Here is a 24,554-nt window from a genome sequence, read left to right as displayed (position 1 = left end):
CCTGGAATAAATATCAAGGACTGCTAATTCTAATTGTTTCCAGTAAAACTTTGCCAACCCCTCTAGCCCTTCAGCTTTTGGACACTGTATGGAACCACACTATACATATATTGTTTGCCCTTATAAACTAGTGTGAGGGCACAGTATTTGAGATGTGAAAGGATGCAGAAAACTGAATTCAATCCAATTCACAAGCAGAGGTCTTTACCTGTTTATACCTTCCTTGGTGTAGAATACTGTATAGGTGAGATTGTCTCCATGAGGATCTGATGCTGGTGTCCGCCACGTCAGTTTGATGAAGCGAGTAGAGACGAGGGAGGCCACGACATCCCGAGGAGCTGAAGGCAATGGTCCAGTTGTAGCTGGTGCTAGATGGTCAGTAGTGGCACTGGTCAGTGAAGTGGGAGGTAATGTTGGGATGGCAACATCTTGTCATGTGCAAACATTGGGGAATATGAAGGGCAAACATCACGACGGTTTAAAAAAAGAAAAACAGAAAAAAACAAAAGAAATAAACAAAACCACGATGGGAAACAAAACAAAATGAACACACACACAAAAGGCCATTAAACTGAAGGCTGACATGCAGGCAAAGCGTAACTATTGAAAACTAATGGGAAATATTAAAGGACGCATCATTGTAGAGCAAGCAGACCAAATCTCCATTGTAATGGAAGTGGCAAGGGAAGGGGAAGGGTGAGAACTGAGGAAAGATATCACCTCATAAGAGGACACATCGGTGCCCAACAATATTTTTCATTTTTTGTAAGAAATAAAAAAAATAAATCAACTTTCATTTGCTATTCAATAGTACATTCAAACCTGATTTTCTATTTTACTTTGTTAAAATGTGGTATTAATTTGTACTAGACTCAGTTATAAAAGGTAATCTGTGGATTATACAAAGCTCATTGAAGAGGCACTGCAAGGTTATCCAGTTCTGATGGGCAAATTATGAAGTAGGTTAGCAGAGTTCCAGTTGCGTATCAAACTATAGTGTCATCTACCTGCTGCATAGTACCATTTAACTGGTATCAGAAGGAGTTTGGGCTGTAATACAGTCAATACATCTGATGCAGTGATAGTCTTCCTATGATATTTAGACAGATGCTCCTATCTTCTACCCAAATCAGGTATTTCTCTCCAATAACTAGTTATTTCTCATTGTTTACTGATTTTTTATGACAATTTTAAAGGGTATTAACAGAACCACACCTAATATTGCTTCATGAGATGAAGAATGCCATGTAAACTGTGTTGTTGAATGTCTTGTATGTCATCATATATTACGCTTCTATAGTAATGCTCAGACAAATCCCTTGGAATAATATATTAAAAAGTGGTAAACTGTAATCTGATGCATGTTAATAGCAGCAGCTACTGTATGTAAACAGTTTTATGCTAAATCCCATTAAGATAATCCATGCAAGCCTCCACTAAATCTAGTGCTAATATTCTGTGTCGGAGAAGCCCAGTTACAAGCAGTACTATAGACTGTGAATGCAGCAACTCCGATTGTTAAGGTCACCTGACATTTTCTATTACAAGATTTTTTTTTTCAGTTGCTTAGAACTTTATTAAAAACTTAAACCATTCAGGTTGACTTGTTTTTGGAAATGTCATCTAATGATTCTATGATCTATGAAAACGGTTCAGCCATTTCCAAAAATGTGGTTAGGGAACAATACATGTTTTTAACACTCTTACAAACATTTTGTTGAGAAGTCATAGTGCCTCCATGATCTGGAGCAGCAACTTGACATTTTAGGATGTCTAGAGTCAAGTGTCTACAGCCAAAAAGTCGAAATCATTAACCGCCCACTTTCTAAGCTGTGTCATAATACTAAAATAATAGCAAGGTATTATTGTTCCTTTATAGTTTTTCTGAAAATTATTTTGTACTTTGTTTTACATTAACCATGTGTAAGCTTAATCATTATGTCCTAAATATTACTGATGTAAAATCTGAATGAGCACTAGTTGAACAGTCTGACAATCATTGTGATTGCTTGGATAATGGAGCTGTTTTTGACCTTCTTGGAAATCAAGATTAAATTGGTATTTACAATAAGCTAAAAACATCTTTGATGCATGTTATGTAGCTTGCATCACATTTCAGGCTTTACATTTAACTTTAGACACTTTAGTAGAGGCTCGTGTGAATTATTAAAATTTGGAGTTTGCCTCACTCTTTTGCTGATGGTACACAATATGCTATTACATTTTTTTTTATGCAGTTATGATATCAATAGGAAGGAGGAGGAAGTGACTGATTGTTGTGCACTAGAGGCATAGAGGACAACTGCAGTATTGGTGGATGATAAGCACCTCTGTCATGAGTGGCAAGGACAAAACTACAGACACATCCACAGAATAAAATAATGTTACAGTTGCATGAACGACAAACAAGATGGCAAATCAGCACAGACACTGAAAGACAGGGCTATTGACAGTGTTACTAAAAGAACCTTCATTTTAAATTCCAAATATGAAAACTGGCAACAAAATACCCTCTCAGTCTTGACCAAGCAGAATTCTCTGTTCTCATAGTTTCCATTTCTCAAACAACTGACACCAAATGGCTAAAACAATATATACAATACACTCACAACCATGCTTATAATTTAGTTTATGCTTCATATTACTTTCATATTGCAGGTTCAGTCCTTCAAAAAACAAAACGAAACCAAGAACAACTAGCCATGTTTTTATGGTGCTAGAAGTGATATCCATTGGCTGATAGCCTAGAATATTTGCTTTCATCAGACCTACAGAATATGACAAAGTCTATGATGAGAACTACTTAATATGAAACAATCACGCGCACGATGCTTCAAAGACCTGTGCTTTTATTGGTTAAAGGACCACAGCAAGTAAGTCTCCATCTCTTATCTTCTCCTTTGACTGAGACCTTGCGTTTCCTCAGCTGACTGGGCCTTAACTCCACCCCACATATCACATATGCCAATCTACCACTATATCACCACTATAACTGCCACACAGTACACATCTGCTGAAATCTGTGCCCCCCCTTTTTTAAAAAATATCCTCTCTGACTTTGTTTACATTGGCAATGTTTGGGAAAAGTGTAGGTGAAGCCATCATCACCACTAAATTCCAGTGACACTGGCTATCAGGAAGTTTAGACTTGAAATTAGATGAAGGTTTCTAACCATCAGAGGAGTGAAGTTCTGGAACAGCCTTCCAAGGGGAGTAGTGGGGGCAAAAGACACATCTGGCTTCAAGACTAAGCTTGATAAGCTTATGGAGGGGATGGTATAATGAGATTGGTCTTTGACAATTAGTGGTAAATACGCCCAATGGCTTGTGATGGGATGTTCGATGGGGTGGGATCTGAGTTACTACAGCGAATTCTTTCCTAGTGTTTGGCTGGTGAGTCTTGCCCACATGCTCAGGGTTTAGCTGATTGCCATATTTGGGGTCAGGAAGAAATTTTCCTCCAGGGCAGAGATTCTATGATCACTGCTGGGATACTGTGATCAGAGTCTATTTACTTTAGGAAGAGTAATTTTCACAGATTGTCTAAGGCAGTAGAAACTGAAATACAACAGACTAATAACCCCTCCAAATTCCAGTATGTACAGAATGCCATTGGCTCTTCTCAGACAAACTAAGTAGTGCAGTCAGCTTTCCCATCTTCAAACAACTCTAGTAGGGTCTCATCCATTTCAGAATCCAATCCAAGTTTTTTCCCCTTTATATCTTTATGGATTTCTTACAGACATTGGGACAGATTCTGGTCCTTGTTCTTGGGTCAAATAAGAGCTGCAGTAACCCAGGAGAGATGTGGGTGTATGTGGCCTTACACTGCTTCACCTAGTACTCCTAGAGTATGGGAGGTACCAAAGGATAAAGGGGGCAAAGCAGGAGAATAGCATTCATCAAAGTGCTTAAGTGCATGCTTAACCTTAAGCATATTCATAGTCCCATTTAAGTCAGCGGAGCTCCTCTGAAGCTCATATTTAAGCACCTGCCTCACTGTTTCACTGGACTGTGTTCCTAATCACTGACACCCTTTATGTTCCCTCAACACAATCTTGCCATTGTGGATAAAAATGTGGTAGCCTTCTATATAGTTCCTGTAAACATGAATAATCTCCCAGCACAGCTGAAGACTCTCATTTTTATTTCCAGTTGAAAACCTATTTTTTCCCTGTAGATTTTATTTCCTTTCCTTCTACTTTTATCTCTGTTACTTCATTATTTAATTCCATGAAGTACTTAGGGATTCGGCTTGTGTGAAGAGTGCTATACAAATATCAAGCTGTACTGTACTGCATAGAAGCCATGTCAGGCAGCCATATGTCTTCTGAAGTGGTAACTTCTGGTCCATCCCTGAAAGATGACTGCTCCACTGCTTTAGGGTAGCATTTTCATAAGCACTTAACTGTGTTTGGAACCTAAATTCCATTCCAGGGGGACTTAGGACCCTAACTCAGTTAGGCACTTTTGAAAATTTTACCCACATAATTCCACATAGCATCAATTTCATTGTCTTAACACTCAAAGTTAATCATAGCCACCCTTTTAGTTGCTCAGCCTAATTCCAGGAAGAATGAGGGAAACAAATATCTGTTATGAATTTAAAAAGAAAAAAAAATTAAACTCAGTACCAAATCTTTTTCCACAATAGCAGTTCTCTCTCCTAAAATCCAACACTTCTTGACATTCTAATTTCAAAATATGCATCTTTAGATTACATTACATTAAAGTTTTGGTTCATGTATGATGTCTTGGTAATTGTGTCAGGTGATTTATTTAAATTATAAGCTCTTTGGGGCAGGGAACAAGTCTTATCTATCGTTGCAAATCACCATGTTAATTAAAAGAGTTATCTAAAGGTTTTTAAATAACCGAACTGAAACCAAAGTACCTGATGAAAGCTGTCCATAAAAAATAACTCTAATGAATTTTTTTAAAATTCACGTTTAATTTAAAACACTGTCCACTTATTAATACATTCATCTCTACATATAATGAAACACTCCCATCATTTGCTTTAAGTAGTCTGTACACTGTATTTGTGGAACCTGTAGGCATCAAGCCGAAGCATCTGGGAGAGCTGCCAAAGTTTCCCAGATTAACAAAAACTCAGTTGTGTCCCTGTGCAAGACGAGAGACTGGAAATACTTCTCCTGACTGCATTGTAGGTAGATCAAGCAAACACAGTAAAAAAACAGCGGGTGTGAAAAATAAACCATGAACCAAATAAATGCATGAAAGACTTGTAAATTGTACATGTAAGGTAAGCAAGGAATAAGCAAGCAAACTTACCCAGAGGAAGCAGCAATTAAATATCAAGTTGGTAACAAATTGGTATTGTTGAAACCTGTGGTACCCATTTAGAAGACTAGGTTATTTCCTTCCTCCCTTCAGCCCCCTACTCTCTTTCAATATGCCTCGAATGCCATTACAAACAGATCTGTGAGCACAATGCTCAGTAGTGCACAGCTATGTCAATGAATAATTACACTAAAATTAGTTTAATACCAATAAAGGAACCACTTTATTATCTCAAACTTTTAAGCACAGTTTAACAAGGTATTATTGAAACAAATCTTTACATACATCTCATCATCATTTTTTCATTCCTCTGGAACATTCCTTAAATTGCTATTTCTGGGCAGTTTTGTATTAATCTCAATTTTTTTTAGCAGCATGTCAAAGATGCAAGTGATTTGTTAAGAACCTGGATAAAGAGTCATATTCCACATCGCTAGAACAACAAACAACAGATCAATCTTCTCAATTATTGCTGATATTGAGATTCTTTTCATACATATTTTTGAATGGGCTCTCAAGGAAAAAAAGCCAAACATTTCCCACACTCATCTAATGCCCAACGATGCTGCAAAATCCACAGACAGTATGTTTCCTTGATCATTTGAAAGAAATGGTTCAGCAGAACTACAGCTGATCTTAAATGAATCAGTCCCCCTTATATTTTAAATAGCAGCTCCACTGTGCTCAGAAGGTTATCATTAAATAATGATATGGTTGCTAAAACTATATTTAGCGAAATGCTGAAACATGGGACCTAACTGCTTGACCAATGGACACTGAAAAGAGGCTGATTCATCTGTCAGAACCAAAAGACTGGATAAACATTTTTAAATATTATGAAACAAAACTTCCAAAATATTGCTCTTTCTGCTCCAAGAATGAAGCTTTCCAACGCATTTTATAGTAAACTCAGCAACAAAACACAATGAGATGCTTGTATTATGAGACTAAAATGATGCAGATGACCTTTAACTACCAAGACAAATGTTCATTGCAAGCCCTGGGCATTCAGTAAGTATCCAGCTATGATGCAGGGGATTGATATCAAATGTTATAATGTGGGAAATGACTAACCTACAATTAAAAAAAATAGAAAAATAAGTTTATCATCCCAAGAGATATACATGTTCTGCCAGACATTGTAATGTATATGCCGTAGATTTCCCACACATAGCTCTGTCAATTTGCCTAGGCCATGGCCTGAAATATCCCATGTTTACGATATGCAAAGAGTGAATTCCAGCTAAAACAAGCTTAACACACATCCTACTGACTCAGCTAAAGAGAAGATTCCTTATCATGCACCTGATAGATCTGAAGACCACAAGGTTCCCAGTTAGTCCAGCTGTGGCAATGTGCAGAACGAACACTTTGGAGCACGACCTGGCTTGCTAATTGCTCAAGTCTGTTCTGTCATAACATTCCTTGGCAAATATTTTGGTCCAAGGGATTTTCTTGAACAGTGACTACCTATTGTGACAATTGTATCAAAATGCTTTGTAATGTGCACAAATATCCACAGGTGTCTAGACTGAAACCAAAATCATTTTTCTTGGTAACTTAATACAGATCTGAACCCAGGTCTCAGTAGTGAAAGCACAGTATAAAACATTCCTTTGGTGGTTTTCCATTCAGTAAAAAAGTGAGGATGACTACTACATTTTGATGGATTAAGATGGCACAATTCTTCAATGACACAGCAAAGAGAATCTCATCATTATTAAAATAATTTGCTAGGGGAGACCGAACTAATTTGAATATATTTAAGTGATGTTATTCTATCATAAGCACTTCAGGATGCTAATGTGATCATTTAAAAAAAGTTCTATCAAAAACATCACTCCCAAAGGGCTACTAAAATGAAATGTTTTACTGGTTAGCTAATTATTATAAATATTTTCCATGCTGTCTAGCCCCTCCGGTTTAGATTTCCCTTTTCCTCTCTCTCTCTCTCTCTCCACTGCACACAATGGCATAGTCACAGGCTTTCCTCCTGCTTTAGGCAATAGCATTCCAATGCCGACAGCCTGACACTGACTATACCAAATGAAAATTTAAAAAGTAAAATGGTTACCATAAGAATGATGACCATGGTCACTTTAAACTACAACAAAGTAGTGGTTTATGTAAAACAGCAGGTTTTATTATGCATCAGACATACTAAAGAGAGAGATGTATATAGTAAAAATGTTTACCTAGTGACCAGTACACCTAACTAGTCAGGAATCTTGTCTTCTGCTGACAGCATTGCCATTTAGTGGCTGAACAACCGTGGACAAGTTGAACTCTCTGTGCCTCAGTTTTACGAATCTGCAAAATGAGGATACTACTGCTACAATCTACCTAGTAAAGCCATTGTTGAGAATTACTTAACATTTGTGAGCACTCAGTCTTGGATATAAAAATACTATATATAATGCTGCAAGCGTAAAGGAAACTCATTTTAAGATTATAAACACAGCAATCAATGTTATAGCTGCTTGAGAACAATGGCTTGGCTTACAACTTCTGGCTTGGCTTACAAACACTTTTTTTAAAAAGCAGCAAATTTACCATTTCACCAAAAAATCATGAACTAAGTTATTCAACATGCTTGAATGCTTTATCATCTTTAACTGTAAAAGTAAAAATAAATGTCTCATAAGAACCAAATTGCCAACATTGAATTTAGTTATTCTGGCAAGGTTATTTACTTGTTAAAATAGTAGTCTTTTCTGTGTAGATTGACAGTCAAAAAATTACTTAATGCTAGGCCAGAATATGCATTTGAAACACATCTCAATTCCATCAAAAGCACTGACTGCCCAGCTTTGAACTTCACAGAAAATATCCTCTCCCCCTCCTACATTTATCTTTGGTCTTGGTTAGGAGGCTGTGAAACTTTAAAGAGCATTAGTCACAAGCTACATTCATCAGCTAATCAGATTCTTTGACATTTGCCTTTGCAGAATTAAGCAATACAGCATCACCTGGTGGCAGTGTTATTGTCATGAAATAACTGCATCATTACGTATTTACCATATCTTATATTTTAAAGGACAGCCCCCCATCTGTTTCCTGTATTTACCTAGTCTCTTTTTCTTATGCTTAGACTAAGTTTTTCAGTGCAGGACTTGTCCTTTTGTTATTCTTAACAGCGCCCTTGGTACTACCACCATATAACTAAATAATATATTAGTTGGTGATACAAGTCCAGTTCTTACTGGACAAGTGTCCATATCGATAAAATTGACACTTTTGCTGACAGTCTCAGCAAATCAGGTATGATGACTGAATTACTTCTCCACCTTGTAACATATTCAGTACAAACAGACCTGAATTACACCTTTCTTAGGGCTTGTCTACATGGACATTTAGTATGCAGCAAGCTATGGTATGAAGCCTGCCATGGTCTAACAATGTGCATCCTGCTGATGTGCATTAAAAGTCCACTAATGCGCTCTGACTTTTAGTCCTGTTTCAAAGAGGACTAAATCACTATAATAAACTCTTAAGACAATGAAGACAATATATGGACACTGTGTATATTCTGTGAACATATACACATTCAGATGTGTACAGATTTGGCAATGAGTACATTTTAAAAAATATTTCATTGTAAACTTTTAAAGGAAGTCATAAAATCCAGGATAATAAAGAACACTCCTCCCAAAGTCATGGCATTGTGAAATGTTTTGCTTTAAAGGAAGGAATTTGATTTTTTCCTGTCATATAAAAGTCATTAAAAAAGGTGTGACAGACGTTATTGACGCATCACACAGCAGAGAGTCCAGAGAGGAAGGCAGCCTCTCCTATAATCCTAATCAGAAATGCTGCATTTCAGAGAGGATACCAGCATCCAACAGAAGGAGGTAACAAGAAAAAGGCACTGAATATGTTTCTCATCATAACAGACACAGACTACTAAAAAGAAGGAAAAAACTCCAACACAGTATCACACCTTCTTCCCCCAGAGACCTGAAAAACTAATGCTCAGAAATGGGCTTTCCGGCTCAAGCAAAAACCAACCAAAACTGCATATTCAAAAATGAAGTAAACAACATACTGCAATGTTTGAAAATCAGTTTTCTAATATCCTGTCCCCAAGAACATGTAAATAATAATACTAATAATAAATAATAAAAACTAAGCCAATCCCATCATATACGAAGGCAACACAAAATACATCCTGTACAGACTGCCCTGGGAATGTAAATATTCTTAAAATTGTATTCTTATGCAGAACTGAAATCTCTGAAGAAAAGTGGAATCTTTAGCAATGTGTGGTAGTTTGAGTTCAATTTTTCATAACAGTAGAAAGCAACAGTTTGATTCTGCCATCCAATACACTATATTCAAACGTAACTAGTTCTTTACGGAGAAGTTACAAATAAAAATACAGTACATACTGGAAAAAACATTTATTTTTACTGCATGTGGAGCCATTTACAGGAAATTTACAGAGTTGAGGAGTCAGACTGCAGCAACACAACTTCTGGCTGTGATCTCATTAGGCTTCTGCTACTGATCTGCTGAGTGATCTTGGGCAAGTCACTTCACTTTTCTGTGTCTGCTTCTGATCTAACACTTTGTGTCTCTTGTCTATTTAGACTGTAAGCTCTTCTGGGCAGATGCGGTCTTTCACTTTTCATTTCACCATTTGTCTAGTGCCTGGCACAATTGAGCCCCAATTTCTGTTGGTGGTTGTAAGCACTAATGTAATACAAACCACAACAATCTCACAAAACAAGTAGACTTGGGCATACCATTAAATGGAAGACATCCAAGGAACATCCGTAGTGGTATCATGCATTGTTACTGACCTGTGGTGATAGTTTATTCAAGTGTAATACTTTTTAAAGAGACCTTCAAGGATTCCCACAGTCTGGGATGGACACTTTTTTAAAATTGTAGTGTGAATTGAAATAAATATGTGCATCTGTTTTGGAACTGCAGCTAATGATCTGCTGGGTGGTATTCTAGCCCTAGCACAGAACTCTATACAGCGGCAAAGTGCCAAGCTTCAGATAGCCCTGGACAAATTTCTGTTCAAGGAATTATATTCAAAATTACAGAAATTCTCATTGCAGTTTCAACTGGATACAGCATTCTTCTTGCTTCCATGTCTTGAACTTTTGTGTAGTACTGATAGATACTGTTATATTTCTCTGCAGAGATGGCTGAAACATTTCCTGCATATCATATGTCTGCAAAGTGCACTGCAATCCATGGATCCAGATCTAATGCATCTGAGGGTGCTGAGGGAATCAGCTGATGTGATTATAGAGCCATTGGCCTTATCTTTGAAAACTTGTGGCAATCAGGGGAGGTCCTGGACAATTGGAAAAAGGCAAATATAGTACCTATTTTTAAAAAAGGGAAGGAGACCCAGGAGAAATACAGACCAGTCAGCCTCACCTCAGTTCCTGGCAAAATCATGGAGCAGGTCCTCAAGGAAACCATTCTGAAGTACTTGGAGGACAGGAAGGTGATCAGGAACAGTCAACATGGATTCATTAAGGGCAAGTCATGCCTGACCAACCTGATTGCCTTCTATGATGAAATAACTGGCTCTGTGGATATGGGGAAAGCGGTGGATGTGATATATCTTGACTTTAGCAAAGCTCTTGATACGGTCTCCCACAGTATTCTTGCCAACAAGTTAAAGAAGTATAGATTGGATGAATGGACAATAAGGTGGATAGAAAGCTGGCTAAAATTGTCGGGCTCAATGGGTAATGATCAATGGCTTGATGTCTAATTGGCAGCCGGTATCAAGCGGAGTTCAGTCCTGGGGCTGGTTTTGTTCAACATCTTTATTAATAACCTGGATGATGGGATGGATTGCACCTTCTGCATGTTCGCAGATGACACCAAGTTGGGGGTAGAGGTAGATATGTTGGAGGGTAGGGATAGGGTACAGAGTGACCTAGACAAAGTGGAGGATTGAGCCAAAAGAAATCTGAGGAGGTTCAACAAGGGCAAGTGGAGAGTCCTGCACTTAGGACGGAAGAATTATATACACTGCCACAGGCTGGGGACCAACTTGCTAAGCAGCAGTTCTGCAGAAAAGGACCAGGGGATTATAGTGGATGAGAAATTGGATATGAGTCAGCAGTGTGCCCTTGTTGCCAAGAAGGCTAATGGCATATTGGGCTGCATTAATAGGAGCATTGCCAGCAGATCAAGGGAAGTGATTATCCCCCTCTATTTGGCACTGGTGAGGCCACATCTGGAGTACTGCGTCCAGTTTTGGTCCCCCCACTACAGAAAGGATGTGGACAAATTGGAGAGAGTCCAGCGGAGGGAAACAAAAATGATCGGAGGCTGGGGCACATGACTTACGAGGAAAGGCTGAGGGAATTGGGCTTATTTAGTCTGCAGAAAAGAAGAAGAGTGAGGAAGGATTTGATAGCAGCCTTCAGCTACCTCAAAGGGGGGTTCTAAAGAGGATGGAGCTCAGCTGTTTTCAGTAGTGGCAGATGGCAGAACAAGGAGCAATGATCTCAAGTTGCAGTGGGGGAGGTCTAGGTTGAATATTAGGAAACACTATTTCACTAGGAGGGTTGTGAAGCACTGGAATGGTTACTTAGGGAGGTGGTTGAATCTCCATCCTTACTGGTTTTTAAGGCCTGGCTTGACAAAGCCCTGGTTGGGATGATTTACTTGGTGTTGGTCCTGCTTTGAGCAGGGGGGTGAAGTCTCTTCCAACCCTAATCTTCTATGATTCTATGATAATCCTTTCATATAAAAGGCTCTGGATATTGATAAGTAAATTATTATTGACATGTCTCTTTCTTCATAGATTTAAAGGTCAGAAGGGACCATTATGATCCTCTAGTCTGATCTCCTGCACATTGCAGGCCACAGAACATCCACTCCTGTAACAGACCCCTAACCTCTGGCTGAGTTACTGAAGTCCTCAAATCATGGTTTAAAGACTTAAAGTTATAGAGAATCCACCATTTCCACTACTTTAAATCAGCAAGTGACCCTTGCTCCATGCTGCAGAGAAACATGGAAAAATCCAAGGGTCTCTGGAAATCTGACTTGAAGGAAAATTCCTTCCTGACTCCAAATATGGTAATCACTTGGGCCCTGACTATGCTGTCAAGACACAGATACCTTCACTGTAGTAAATCAGAGCCCTCTCCAATTAGTGTCCCATCACCGGCCATTGGAGATATCTGCTAACAGTTGCAGATTGGCCACATGCCAGTGTAGAGTCACATCATACCATCTGTAGAGCTCAGTAGTTTGAGCATTGGCCTCCTACACTCAGGGTTGAGAGTTCAGTCCTTGAGGGGGCCATTTAGGGATCCAGGGCAAAAATCTGTCTGGGGCTTAGTTCTACTTTATGCAGCGGATTAGACTAGAGGACCTCCTGAGGTCCCTTCCAACCCTATGATTCTATGATCTTCTCCATAACTTATCAAGCTCAGTCTTGGAGCCAGTTAGGTTTTTTGCCTTCACTGCTCCCCTTGGAAAGCTGTCCCAGAATTTCACTCCTTTGAGGGTTAAAACCCTTTGTCTAATTCAGTATTGCGGGTATTTTATGCCACTTAACGAATAGCTCTGACATGTCATAAACAAATAGTTAAGGGTTAATGTCTCTTTTACCTGTAAAAGGTTAAGAAGCTCAGTAAACCTGGCTGACACTTGACCAGAGGACCAATAAGGGGACAAGATACTTTCAAATCTTGGTGGAGGGAAGTCTTTTGTTTGTGCTCTTTGTGTTGTTGTTGTTTGCTCTTGGGACTAAGAGGGACCAGACGTCAACCCAGGCTCTCCAAATCTTTCTGAATCAGTCTCTCATGTTTCAAACTTGTAAGTAATTAGCCAGGCAAGGCGTGTTAGTCTTAGGTTTGTTTTCTCAACTTGTAAATGTTTCTTTTTGCTGGAAGGATTTTACCTCTGTTTGCTGTAACTTTGAATCTACGGCTAAGGAGGGGCCCCTCTGGTCTATTGGAATCTGATTACCCTGTAAAGCATTTTCCATCCTGATTTTACAGAGATAGAAAAGATGAAAAAGTTTCTTTAATTAAAAGCTTTCTTTTTAAGAACCTGATTGATTTTTCCTTGTTCTAAGATCCAAGGGGATTGGATCTGGACTCACCAGGGATTGGTGGGAGGAAAGGGGGGGGATGGTTAATTTCACCTTGTTTTAAGATCCAAGGGGTTTGGATCTGTGTTCACCAGGGAATTGGTGAAGTCCCTCAAGGCAACCCAGGGAGGGGATAGTTTTGGGGGGACAGAAAGTGCCCCAGACACTGAAATTCTGGGTGGTGGCAATGTTACCAGATCTAAGCTAGTAATTAAGCTTAGAAGTGTCCATGCAGGTCCCCACATCTGTACCCTAAAGTTCAGAGTGGGGGAAAAACCTTGACATGGTGAGCAGCGGTTTGGGATTTTGTAGGAACCAAAAGCCAGTAGGATTTTTTTTCTCTCCTTTCTAGCTGCTTAGAAAGCAGCCTGAAGGCAGAGGTGTTAAGTTTTTTAACAAGGGTCTTTGTTAAGAGGAGGCTTCAAGCTGTGAGCAAGCAGCCAGCAAAATGGAATTTACAAGCTGAATTGTTTTCTTTCTTTCTACCTCTTGGGTATAGCTAGTTAGAAAATCTCTGTTAACCAAGCAGCCCTGAGCTGAGTGCATCCGAGTCAGTGAGCTGCAGAGGGGTGTGGCCAGCACAAAAAAGCAGGGAAATGAGTACCAGTGAAACAGTTACCAAACTAGAACTGGCTAGGCTGGACGCAGAAGAGAAAGCCAAAGAGGCTGGTCACAGGAGAGCTATGGAGATGAAACAAAGAAATGGAGATCCAGAGGGAGGCCCACCAGCAGGCCCTGGAATTAGCAGATGTACTAGCCAACCCTAACAACCCTTCTCCAGGTACTGTTTCCCATCCCAGAAAATTCCCCACCTACAAGGCAGGTGATGATACTGAGGCCTTTTTAGAAAATTTTGAAAGGGCCTGCCTTGAGTACAACATCTCTGCAGACCAGTACATGATAGAACTGAGGCCACAGCTCAATGGACCCTTAGCAGAGGTGGCGGCTGAAATGCCTAAGGAACACATGAACGATTATGATCTTTTTCAAACCAAGGCCAGAATCAGAATGGGGCTAACACCTGAGCAAGCCCGTCGGCGGTTCAGAGCCCTAAGGTGGAAACCAGATGGGTCATTTACCCGACACGCCTACCACATTGGGAAGAATTGGAAGCCCTGGATATCAGGAGCAAATGCTAAATCTCTGGAAGAGCTGTCCTTCCTAATACAAATGGAGCAGTTCTTAGAGGGTGTTCCTGAGGAAACAGAAAGGTACATCCTAGATGGGAAGCCCAAAACTGTAACCGAGGCGGGGGAGATTGGAGCCAGATGGGTGGAAGTGGCAGAAAAGAAAAAAAACTACGAGCAAGGGGAGAGAATATCAGAAGGGGCAAACCGAAAATAAACTCTATCACCAAGGGCAACCCAAGACCCCACCTACAACCCAAGGAAAGCTCCAGACACCCTATTGTCCCACCTCACCAGTCTCCAGCAACCCACCTCAGCCCAGTGACCAGTCAGCTGGGCGATGTTTTAAATGTAATGAACTGGGACATAAAAAGGCCAACTGCCCCAAGAACCAAGTACAGTTCATTATACCACCATCACACCAAAGATACCCAGGCCCAGATGCCTCTCAAATACCCTCAGAGCGAAGGGAAACTTTGAGAGTGGGCAGAAAGAAGGTTATCGCGTGGAGAGAAACGGGGGCACAAGTGTCAGCTATCCACCAATCCTTAGTGAACCCCAAATTCATCAACCCAGATGACAATTCATCCATTCATGTCAAAATCTTTAAACTTGCCTACAGCTGAATTGCCTGTCCAGTACAAGGGCTGGTCAGGAACGTGGACTTATGCAGTTTATGACAATTATCCCATCCCCATGCTACTGGGGGAAGACTTGGCCAACCAGGTGAAGCTGGCCAAGAGGGTGGGGATGGTGACACACAGCCAAGCCAGGCAAGCTTCCAGACCCTGTTCCTGAGCCATCCACAAGGGCCCTGTCTGTGTTACCAGAGACCCAGACAGAGGTGGTGGAACCGGATCCCCTGCCAACAACTGCAACAGCCATAGTGCATCCAGTCCCAGAACCGGAACTGGAAAAGCAACCAGCACCAGAACCATTGCCAACAATGACTCCAGCGCTTGCAAACCCATCTACAACTCCAATGCCAGAGGGCATCAGCGGGCCTGAACTGGCAGAAGCAGCAGACAACCCTACCCAAGAGGCTCAGCCAGAGCCTGAAATATCACATAGTGCACCAGCGGAAAGCAGTTCACAATCAATGAAAACAACCTCATCACCTACATCGCTTCCAGAGGGACCAAGCCCAAGTCCACGGTCTACGGAGGAACTGATGTCTCCAGCCTCAAGGGAACAGTTACAGGTTGAGCAGGAAGCAGATGACAGCCTTCATAAAGCTTGTGCGGCGGCACAGAGCACCCCACCGGCTCTCAGCTCTTCTAACTGATCCCGGTTTGTTGTAGAACAAGGACTTTTATACAAGGAGACTCTTTCTGGTGGACACCAGGAAGACTGAGGTCCTCAAAGATAGTTGGTAGTTCCAGCTAAGTACCGGGTAAAGCTCTTGAGCTTAGCTCATGATCATCCCAGTGGCCATTCTGGGGTGAATAGAACCAAAGACTGTTTGGGGAAGTCTTTCCACTGGGAGGGAATGGGCAAGGATGTTGCTAAGTATGTCCAGTCTTGTGAGGTGTGCCAATGGGTGGAAGCCCCAAGACCAAGTCAAAACCCCTCTCCAGCCACTTCCCACAATTGAGGTCCCATTTCAGCAAGTAGCTGTGGATATTCTGGGTCCTTTCCCAAAAAAGACCCCCAGAGGAAAGCAGTACATACTGACTTTCATGGACTTTGCTACCCGATGGCCGGAAACAGTAGCTCTAAGCAACACCAGGGCTAAAACTGTGTGCCAGGCCTTAGCAGACATTTTTGCCAGGGTAGGTTGGCCCTCCGACACCCTTACATATTTGGGAACTAATTTCCTGGCAGGGACCATGAAAAATCTGTGGAAAGCTCATGGGGTGAATCACTTGGTTGCCACCTCTTACCACCATCAAACCAATGGCCTGGTGGAGAGGTTTAATGGAACTTTGGGGGCCATGATACGTAAATTCGTAAATGAACACTCCAATGACTGGGATCTAGTGTTGCAGCAGTTGCAACAGGGCTGTACTACATCCCAGTTTAGGGTTTTCACCATTCGAACTTGTGTATGGCCATGAGGTTATGGGGCCATTACAGTTGGCGAAGCAGCAATGGGAGGGGTTTATGCCTTCTCCAGGAATTATAATCCTAGACTTTGTAAGCAACTGACGAAGCACCCTCCGACGCTCTTTAGCCCTTGCTAAAGAAAACCTAAAGGATGCTCAGGAAGAGCAAAAGGCCTGGTATGATAAACATACCAGAGAGCGTTTCTTCAAAGTAGGGGACTAGGTTATGGTCCTGAAGGTGCAACAGGCCCATAAGATGGAAGCATCATGGGAAGGGCCATTCAAGGTCTAAGAGCGCCTAGGAGTTGTTAACTATCTCATAAGCATTCCCCACCTCAACCCTAAAGTGTACCATGTTAATTCTCTAAAGCCCTTTTATTCCAGAGATTTAAAGGTTTGTCAGTTTACAGCCCATGAAGGAGACGACGCTGAGTGGCCTGAAGGTGTTGTGATACAGCATGGCCAGAGGGCAGCAGGAGAGTGTTAGCAGGGAGCCTTATTCCCTGCAAGGGGAGGAAGGTTTGTTATAGATTAACTAGAGCACCTGAAGCCAATTAGAGCACCAGCAGTCAGTCATGTGATAAAAACCCCTGCTTCAGTCAGACAGTGTGGGAGTTGGTGCAGGAAGGTTTGGTTGGAGCAGAGAGCAGTTTGAAGGAGTTGGAGAAGAGAACAGTATTGAAGCGAGACAAAAGGAAAGTTTGGAGGAGTGCTGCGGTGGGCTGAGAAATCCAAAAGAAACCCTAGGTAAGGGGCACCAGGCTTGTGTAAAACAAGGGCAAGAAGCCCCTTCCCAAGCTGAAGGGCAGGAGAGGGAAGTAGCCCAGGGGAAGGAACAGCTAGTTCAAGTGGTTCACCACAAACCTCAGGGCCCCTGGGTTGGGACCTGGAGAAGAGGGCGGGCCCAGGTCCCTCCCTCTCCACTCCCCTCCTCAAGGACACTAGTGGGGTAATTAAAATACCGGTTCAGAGGCAAGCAATGGCGCCCTGAAACCTTCCCCAAAGAAGAGAAAACGCAAGACCCAGCATAACAGTACCAGCAATTTGCCACACGTGGTGTCAGAGGTGGGATTTGCGCGCTGGGGACTTAGTCCAGGGTTAGGCAAAACCCTCCCATCCTTAAGATGGACGCCGTGGTCAAGGCTCTTCTTCAAGCCACCGCGGCCCAGCAGGAGGCTACCCGGGTCCAAGCAACCGCCCAACAGGAGGCGACTATAATGCAGCAGGAGACCAATCATCTGTTGATGAGTCAGGCTGCTCAGGACCGAGCCCAGCTGAAAGACATGGTGAACCAGATGAAGGCCCTTATGGAGCAGAATCGCAACTGTGAAGGGACCTGGACCATACGAGCTAGCCATTGCCTACAGAAAATGACACGGGAGGATGATATGGAGGCATACCTCCTGGCTTTTGAAAGAGAAGCCCTGTGGGAGGCCTGGCCCTGAGATCAATGGTCTGGTATCCTTGCCCCATTCCTGTGTGGGGAAGCCCGGAAGGTCTACTACGATATGGCTGCAGAGGCTGCAGCAGATTATTCCCAGCTAAAGGCAGAGATCCTGGCCAGGTTCGGAGTAACAACGGCACTGCGAGCCCAGAGGTTCCATGAGTAGCAATATACGGAGGACAAGACACCCTGATCACAATTGTTTGACCTGAACCACCTGACCCAGAAATGGCTGCGCCCTGAGGCCCTTAGCTCTGAGAAGATGATGGAGGTACTGGTATTGGACCGGTATATGAGGGGGCTACCACCACGTCTCAGGTCTTGGGTTGGCCAGAATGATCCCTCTACCTATGATGAGTTGGTCTCCCTCGTGGAAAGACAGCTGGCAGCCCGCGAACTGTTCCAGACCCCAGTCAGGGAGACACGGCATTCCAGGAAGCCAACCCCAAACCCAAGGCCCAGGGCTGTCGAGAACTATAGAAGAACTGTTACTGGGAGGAAGGACACTAAGGAATGGCTCGAGGCCAGGAAGGGACCTGGGGGTTTGGGGAGAGAGGTGGGGGGCTGGCCAAATAGCCCCAGGCAGAGGGTGACAACCGGAATAAGGGGGCGGTGTTATGAGTGTGGGGAACTGGGGCATATAGCAGCCCAATGCCCCAACAAGGAAGAACCTATGCAGTGTAATCTGGGGGATTACGGGGAGCAAGGTGGCCTAATCGGCCTAGTAGGGGTAACAATGACCTCACATGGATATACCAGACCAGTAAAAATGAATGGTATAAAGACCATAGCATTAATAGATTCCGGGAGTGCTGTCACGCTGGTCTCGGGGAAGTTGGTGGCAACAGACCAACTAACCTGGGCCAAAAACACAGGGGTAACGTGCGTACATGGCATCATGAATTTTTACCCTAAAATTCCGGTACAGATTGAGATCCAGGGAAATATTACCAGGGTTTCTGCAGGGGTGGTCCCCAAGCTCCCCTATCCTGTTTTGATTGGGAGAGACTTCCCCGGGTTTGAAAGCTTACTTACACCAATAGAGCCAGTGGAAGGTAGCAACACCCAGGCTGAGACGGAGGCAACTACAGATAGCCTCACTCCAGTGTTTGCCGAATTTGCTCCAGAGTTATTCTCATCCCCTGGAAAACCCTGAAGGTCTAGGCGAGAATGAAGGGCAGATAAGAGGTTAGGGACCAGGATTCTAGCAGCGAATCAAAAAACTTCCCTTGTGGGTAGGCGATCCCGCTCAGGAGACCAGGAGATAATTCAGGCCAAGGAAAACTCGGAGGCGGTTCCTAGCCCAAGTGGGAGCATTCCAGGGGGAAGAGTAGAAATAGGCCCCCTAGAATTAGGTCAGTTCGGTACTGCACGTGAGACTTTTGGGCAGGACCAGGCCGAAGATCCATTATATGCGAACGTGAGGGAGGAGGTAGTGGAAGTAAATGGTGTGCCTATGGAAGGAAAAATCAAAGGCCCAAGGTCATATTATGTGCTCAAACGCGATCTTTTGTACAGGATAGAGCAACTCTTAGTCCCACAGAAACACACAAGGGCAGTACTAGAGTTAGCTCACAGTCATCTATTTGGGGGACATCTAGGGGTAGACAAGACACTGGATAGAATCCTAAGGAGGTTTTATTGGCCAGGGATACGCGCAGAAGTCCAGCGCTATTGTGCCTCCTGCCCTGAATGCTAGTTGCATAGCCCCCGACCTCACTAGCGGGCCCCATTAGTACGTTTGCCTATTATTAATGTCCCTTTCGAGAGGATAGCCATGGATATAGTGGGCCCATTAGAAAAATCAGCACGGGGCCACTGAAACGTACTAGTCATCCTTGACTATGCCACGTGGTATCCAGAGGCCATTCCTTTAAGAAATCCCACATCCAAGGCAATAGCAAAAGAACTACTACAGGTTTTCACCAGAGTGGGCATCCTTAAGGAGATCCTGACAGACCAGGGAACCCCGTTCATGTCAAAACTAATGAAAGACTTATGTGCCCTGGTCCGCATCCAGGCCATACGGACCTCAGTCTACCATCCACAAACAGATGGACTGGTCGAGCAATTTAATCATACCCTTAAAAGTATGATCCGGAAGGTGGTAGCACAGGATGGAAAAAACTGGGATACCCTTCTACCGTATCTACTGCTTGCTATACGGGAAGTCCCCTAGGCGTCCAAGGGTTTTTCTCCCTTTGAATTATTATATGGACGCCACCCACGCAGAATATTAGATATCGCCAAGGAAGATTGGGAGGAACAACCCAACCCAGGAGAGAATGTCATTGAGCACGTGACACAGATGAGAGAGCGAATAACTCAAGTAATTCCGATAGTATGGGAACATTTGGAAAAAGCACAAGAGGCCCAGTGGACATATTACAACTGTCAGGCAAAAGTACGGAGATTTCAGCCGGGGGGAACGGGTGATGGTGTTAGTACCGACAGCAGAAAGCAAACTTCTAGCCAGCTGGCACGGACCATATGAGATAGTGGAAGCCATTGGGGAAGTGAACTATAAGGTTAGACAACCAGGCCGCCGAAAGCCAGAGCAAATCTACCACATCAACTTACTGAAGCCCTGGCATGACAGAGAGACATGTCTGGTCATTCGAGGAGCTCTACCTCAGACAGATGACCCACAGGGACAGGTAAAGATATCTCCTGAATTAACCCCAGAACAACGAACAGAGGATATTGAAATGATCCACCGGAACCAGGACGTATTCTGTACACAACCGGGCCGAACAACACTAGTCCAACATCATATTGTCACCAGCCCCGGAGTAAGGGTGACGATAAGACCATACCGAATAACGGAAGCTAAAAGGGAAGAAATTAGGATGGAAGTGAAGAAGATGCTGGAACTCGGGGTCATTGAAGAATCCCACAGCCAGTGGTCCAGTCCGATCGTCCTAGTGCCCAAGCCTGATGGCACCCTGAGGTTTTGTAAAGACTTCCGGAAATTGAATGAAGTATCCCACTTTGATGCCTACCCGATACCATGCATTGACGAGCTAGTTGATCAGTTAGGCAAGGCCCGATACCTTACCACTCTGGATCTGAACAAAGGATATTTGCAAATTCCCCTGGCCAAGGATGCCAAAGAAAAAACTGCCTTCTCTACACCCGATGGCCTGTTTCAATACACTGTCCTCCCTTTTGGACTCCATGGGGCCCCTGCAACATTCCAAAGACTTACGGATAAGTTATTACGACCCCATGCCAAGTATGCCACCGCCTATTTAGACGACATAGTCATACATAGCCCTGACTGGGAAACACACCTAGAAAAAGTAGAAGCAGTGCTGGATGCCCTGCGAAAGGCCGGGCTCACTGCTAACCCTCTCAAGTGCGCGATAGGACTAGCTGAGGCCAGATACCTTTGGCATGTAGTAGGGAGAGGTTTGGTAAAACCCCAGTGGAACAAAGTGGAGGAAATACAAGGTTGGCCTCGACCAATCCGCAAAAAGTAGGTCAGAGCATTTTTAGGAATAGTAGGTACTATCGGAGATTCATCCCTCATTTAGCCACAAGAGCAGGGCCATTGACGGATCTGATAAAAGCTCGAGGCCCCGAGATAGTGAAGTGGACTGATACGACAGAAGACGCATTTGCAGATTTACGGACAGCCCTATGCTGCCATCCAGTACTCATAGCCCCAGACTTCGAGAAGGAATTCATCCTACAAACAGATGCCTCGGAGGTGAGGCTCGGTGCCGTCATTTCCCAGATGGTAGAGGAGAAGGAGCACCTCATCTTGTACCTCAGCTGGAAGCTCCTCCCCAGGGAACAAAAGTACGCGGTTGTCGAAAAGGAATGTCTGGCAATGAAATGGGCTATGGAGACTCTCCGCTACTATCTCCTGGGGTGGCAGTTTACCCTTGTGACAGACCACGCCCCGCTCCAGTGGATGCACAGGAACAAGGAGAAGAATGCCAGAGTGACGAGGTGGTTCCTCTCTCTGCAGCCTTTCCATTTTCAGGTCCAGCATAGAGCTGGAAGCCAACATGGCAACGCTGATGGCCTATCGCAACGGCACTGCCTCTCGTCCCAAGTAGCCCAACCCCCTGGTGTTGAGTGGAGTAGGGGGGATATGTGATACAGCATGGCCAGAGGGCAGCAGGAGAGTGTTAGCAGGGAGCCTTATTCCCTCTAAGGGGAGGAAGGTTTGTTATAGATTAACTAGAGCACTTGAAGCCAATTAGAGCACCAGCAGTCAGTCATGTGATAAAAACCCCTGCTTCAGTCAGACAGTGTGGGAGTTGGAGCAGGAAAGTTTGGTTGGAGCAGAGAGCAGTTTGAAGGAGTTGGAGAAGAGAACAGTATTGAAGAGAGACAAAAGGAAAGTTTGGAGGAGTGCTGCGGTGGGCTGAGAAATCCAAAAGAAACCCTAGGTAAGGGGCACCTGGCTTGTGTAAAACAAGGGCAAGAAGCCCCTTCCCAAGCTGAAGGGCAGGAGAGGGAAGTAGCCCAGGGGAAGGAACAGCTAGTTCAAGTGGTTCACCACAAACCTCAGGGCCCCTGGGCTGGGACCTGGAGAAGAGGGCGGGCCCAGGTCCCTCCCTCTCCACTCCCCTCCTCAAGGACACTAGTGGGGTAATTAAAATACCAGTTCAGAGGCAAGAAATGGTGCCCTGAAACCTTCCCCAAAGAAGAGAAAGCGTGAGACCCAGCATAACAGTATCGGCAATTTGCCACAGTGTCTACTACGAAGGAAAAAATGATGGTGGCATGGAAGAGGTGAACCTGTCCACCATCCTGGAATGTCTGCAGCGGCAACAGATCAAGGAGCTGTGCACTAACTTTACCCCAATGTTCTCAGCCACCCCGGTATGGACTGAAGGGGCATACCACTCCACTGACACAGGTAATGCTCATTCAGTTAGAACCCCACCCTACCGGATGTCTCCTCATGCCCAAGCTGCTATAGAACAGGCGATCCAAAGCATGCTACAGATGGGTATAATCTGCCTCTCTAACAGTGCATGGGCATCTCCAGTGGTTCTAGTTCCCAAACCAGATCGGGAAACAGGCTTTTGCGTGGACTACCGTAAGCTAAATGCTGTAACTCGTCCCGACAACTATCCAATGCCACGCATCGATGAGCTATTGGAGAAATTGGGACGTGCCCAGTTCATCTCTACAACAGACTTAACCAAGGGGTACTGGCAAGTACCGCTAGATGAACCCGCCAAAGAAAGGTCAGCCTTCATCACCCATGCAGGGGTGTATGAATTTAATGTGCTTCCCTTCAGGCTGCGAAATGCACAAGCCACCTTCCAAAGACTTGTAGATGGTCTCCTAGCAGGATTGGGAGAATCTGCAGTTGCCTACCTCGATGATGTGGCCATTTTTTCTGATTCATGGGCAGAACACTTGAAACACTTGGAAAAAGTCTTCGAGCGCATCAGGCAGGCAGGACTAACTGTTAAGGCTAAAAAGTGTCAGATAGGCCAAACCAGAGTGACTTACCTTGGACACCAGGTGAGCCAAGGAACGATAACTCCCCTACAGACCAAGGTGGATGCTATCCAAAGTGGCCTGTCCCAAAGTCAAAGAAACAGGTCCAATCCTTCTTAGGCTTGGCCAGCTATTACAGGTGATTTGTACCACACTACAGCCAAATCGCTGCCCCACTAACAGACCTGACCAGAAAGACACAGCCAAATGCAGTTAAGTGGACTGATGAGTGTCAGAAGGCCTTTACCCAGCTTAAGGCAACATTTATGTCTGACCCTGTGCGAAGGGCCCCAGACTTTAACAAACCATTCCTAGTAACCACAGATGCGTCTGAGCGTGGTGTAGGAGCAGTTTTAATGCAGGAAAGACCGGATCAAGAATTTCATCCTGTCGTGTTTCTCAGCTAGAAACTGTCTGAGAGAGGGAAAGGCACTGGTTAATCAGTGAAAAAGAATGCTACACTATTGTGTATGCCCTGGAAAAACTATGCCCATACGTTTGGGGATGGCGTTTCCAGCTACAAACAGACCATGCTGTGCTAAAGTGGCTTCATACTGCCAAGAGAAACAACAAATAACTGCTTCGATAGAGTTTAGCTCTCCAAGATTTTGATTCTGAAATTCAACACATTTCAGGAGCTTCTAACAAAGTAGCTGATGCACTCTTCTGTGAAAGTTTCCCAGAATTAACTGGTTAAAAATTGTCCTTGAAATGTGGAAAATCTTGTAGTTTTACATAATTAGTAGTATATGTAAAGGTGCATGTGTTTTATTAATCTGTTTATTCTAAAGTTCTAGGAAGAAATCACCGCCAGTGTGGTTCCACACTGTCTGAGATTGGGGGTCGTGTCATAAACAGATAGTTAAGGGTTAATGTCTCTTTTACCTGTAAAAGGTTAAGAAGCTCAGTAAACCTGGCTGACACCTGACCAGTGGACCAGTGAGGGGACAAGATACTTTCAAATCTTGGTGGAGGGAAGTCTTTTGTTTGTGCTCTTTGTGTTGTTGTTTGCTCTTGGGACTAAGAGGGACCAGACGTCAATCCAGGCTCTCCAAATCTTTCTGAATCAGTCTCTCATGTTT

General features: G+C 43.6%; 1 protein-coding gene across 10 annotated transcripts in view; it reads right to left on the bottom strand.

Moving 5' to 3' along the window:
* The window catches only part of NEO1 (neogenin 1), a 559,154-nt gene that overhangs the window by 128,922 nt on the left and 405,678 nt on the right, over window positions 1-24,554 (bottom strand). For 6 of the 10 annotated variants that reach the window (XM_030577723.1, XM_030577731.1, XM_030577724.1 and 3 more), the window contains exon 8: window positions 209-428. In XM_030577723.1, coding sequence (XP_030433583.1) covers window positions 209-428 — 220 coding nt within the window. The remainder of the gene's footprint in view (window positions 1-208; window positions 429-24,554) is intronic. The other 4 variants (XM_030577728.1, XM_030577730.1, XM_030577726.1 and 1 more) reach the window with 1 other exon arrangement.

This window comes from Gopherus evgoodei, chromosome 10, assembly GCF_007399415.2.
Source record: "Gopherus evgoodei ecotype Sinaloan lineage chromosome 10, rGopEvg1_v1.p, whole genome shotgun sequence".
NCBI classification, from domain to species: domain Eukaryota; kingdom Metazoa; phylum Chordata; order Testudines; family Testudinidae; genus Gopherus; species Gopherus evgoodei.
This window is presented reverse-complemented; position numbering and strand designations above follow the sequence as displayed.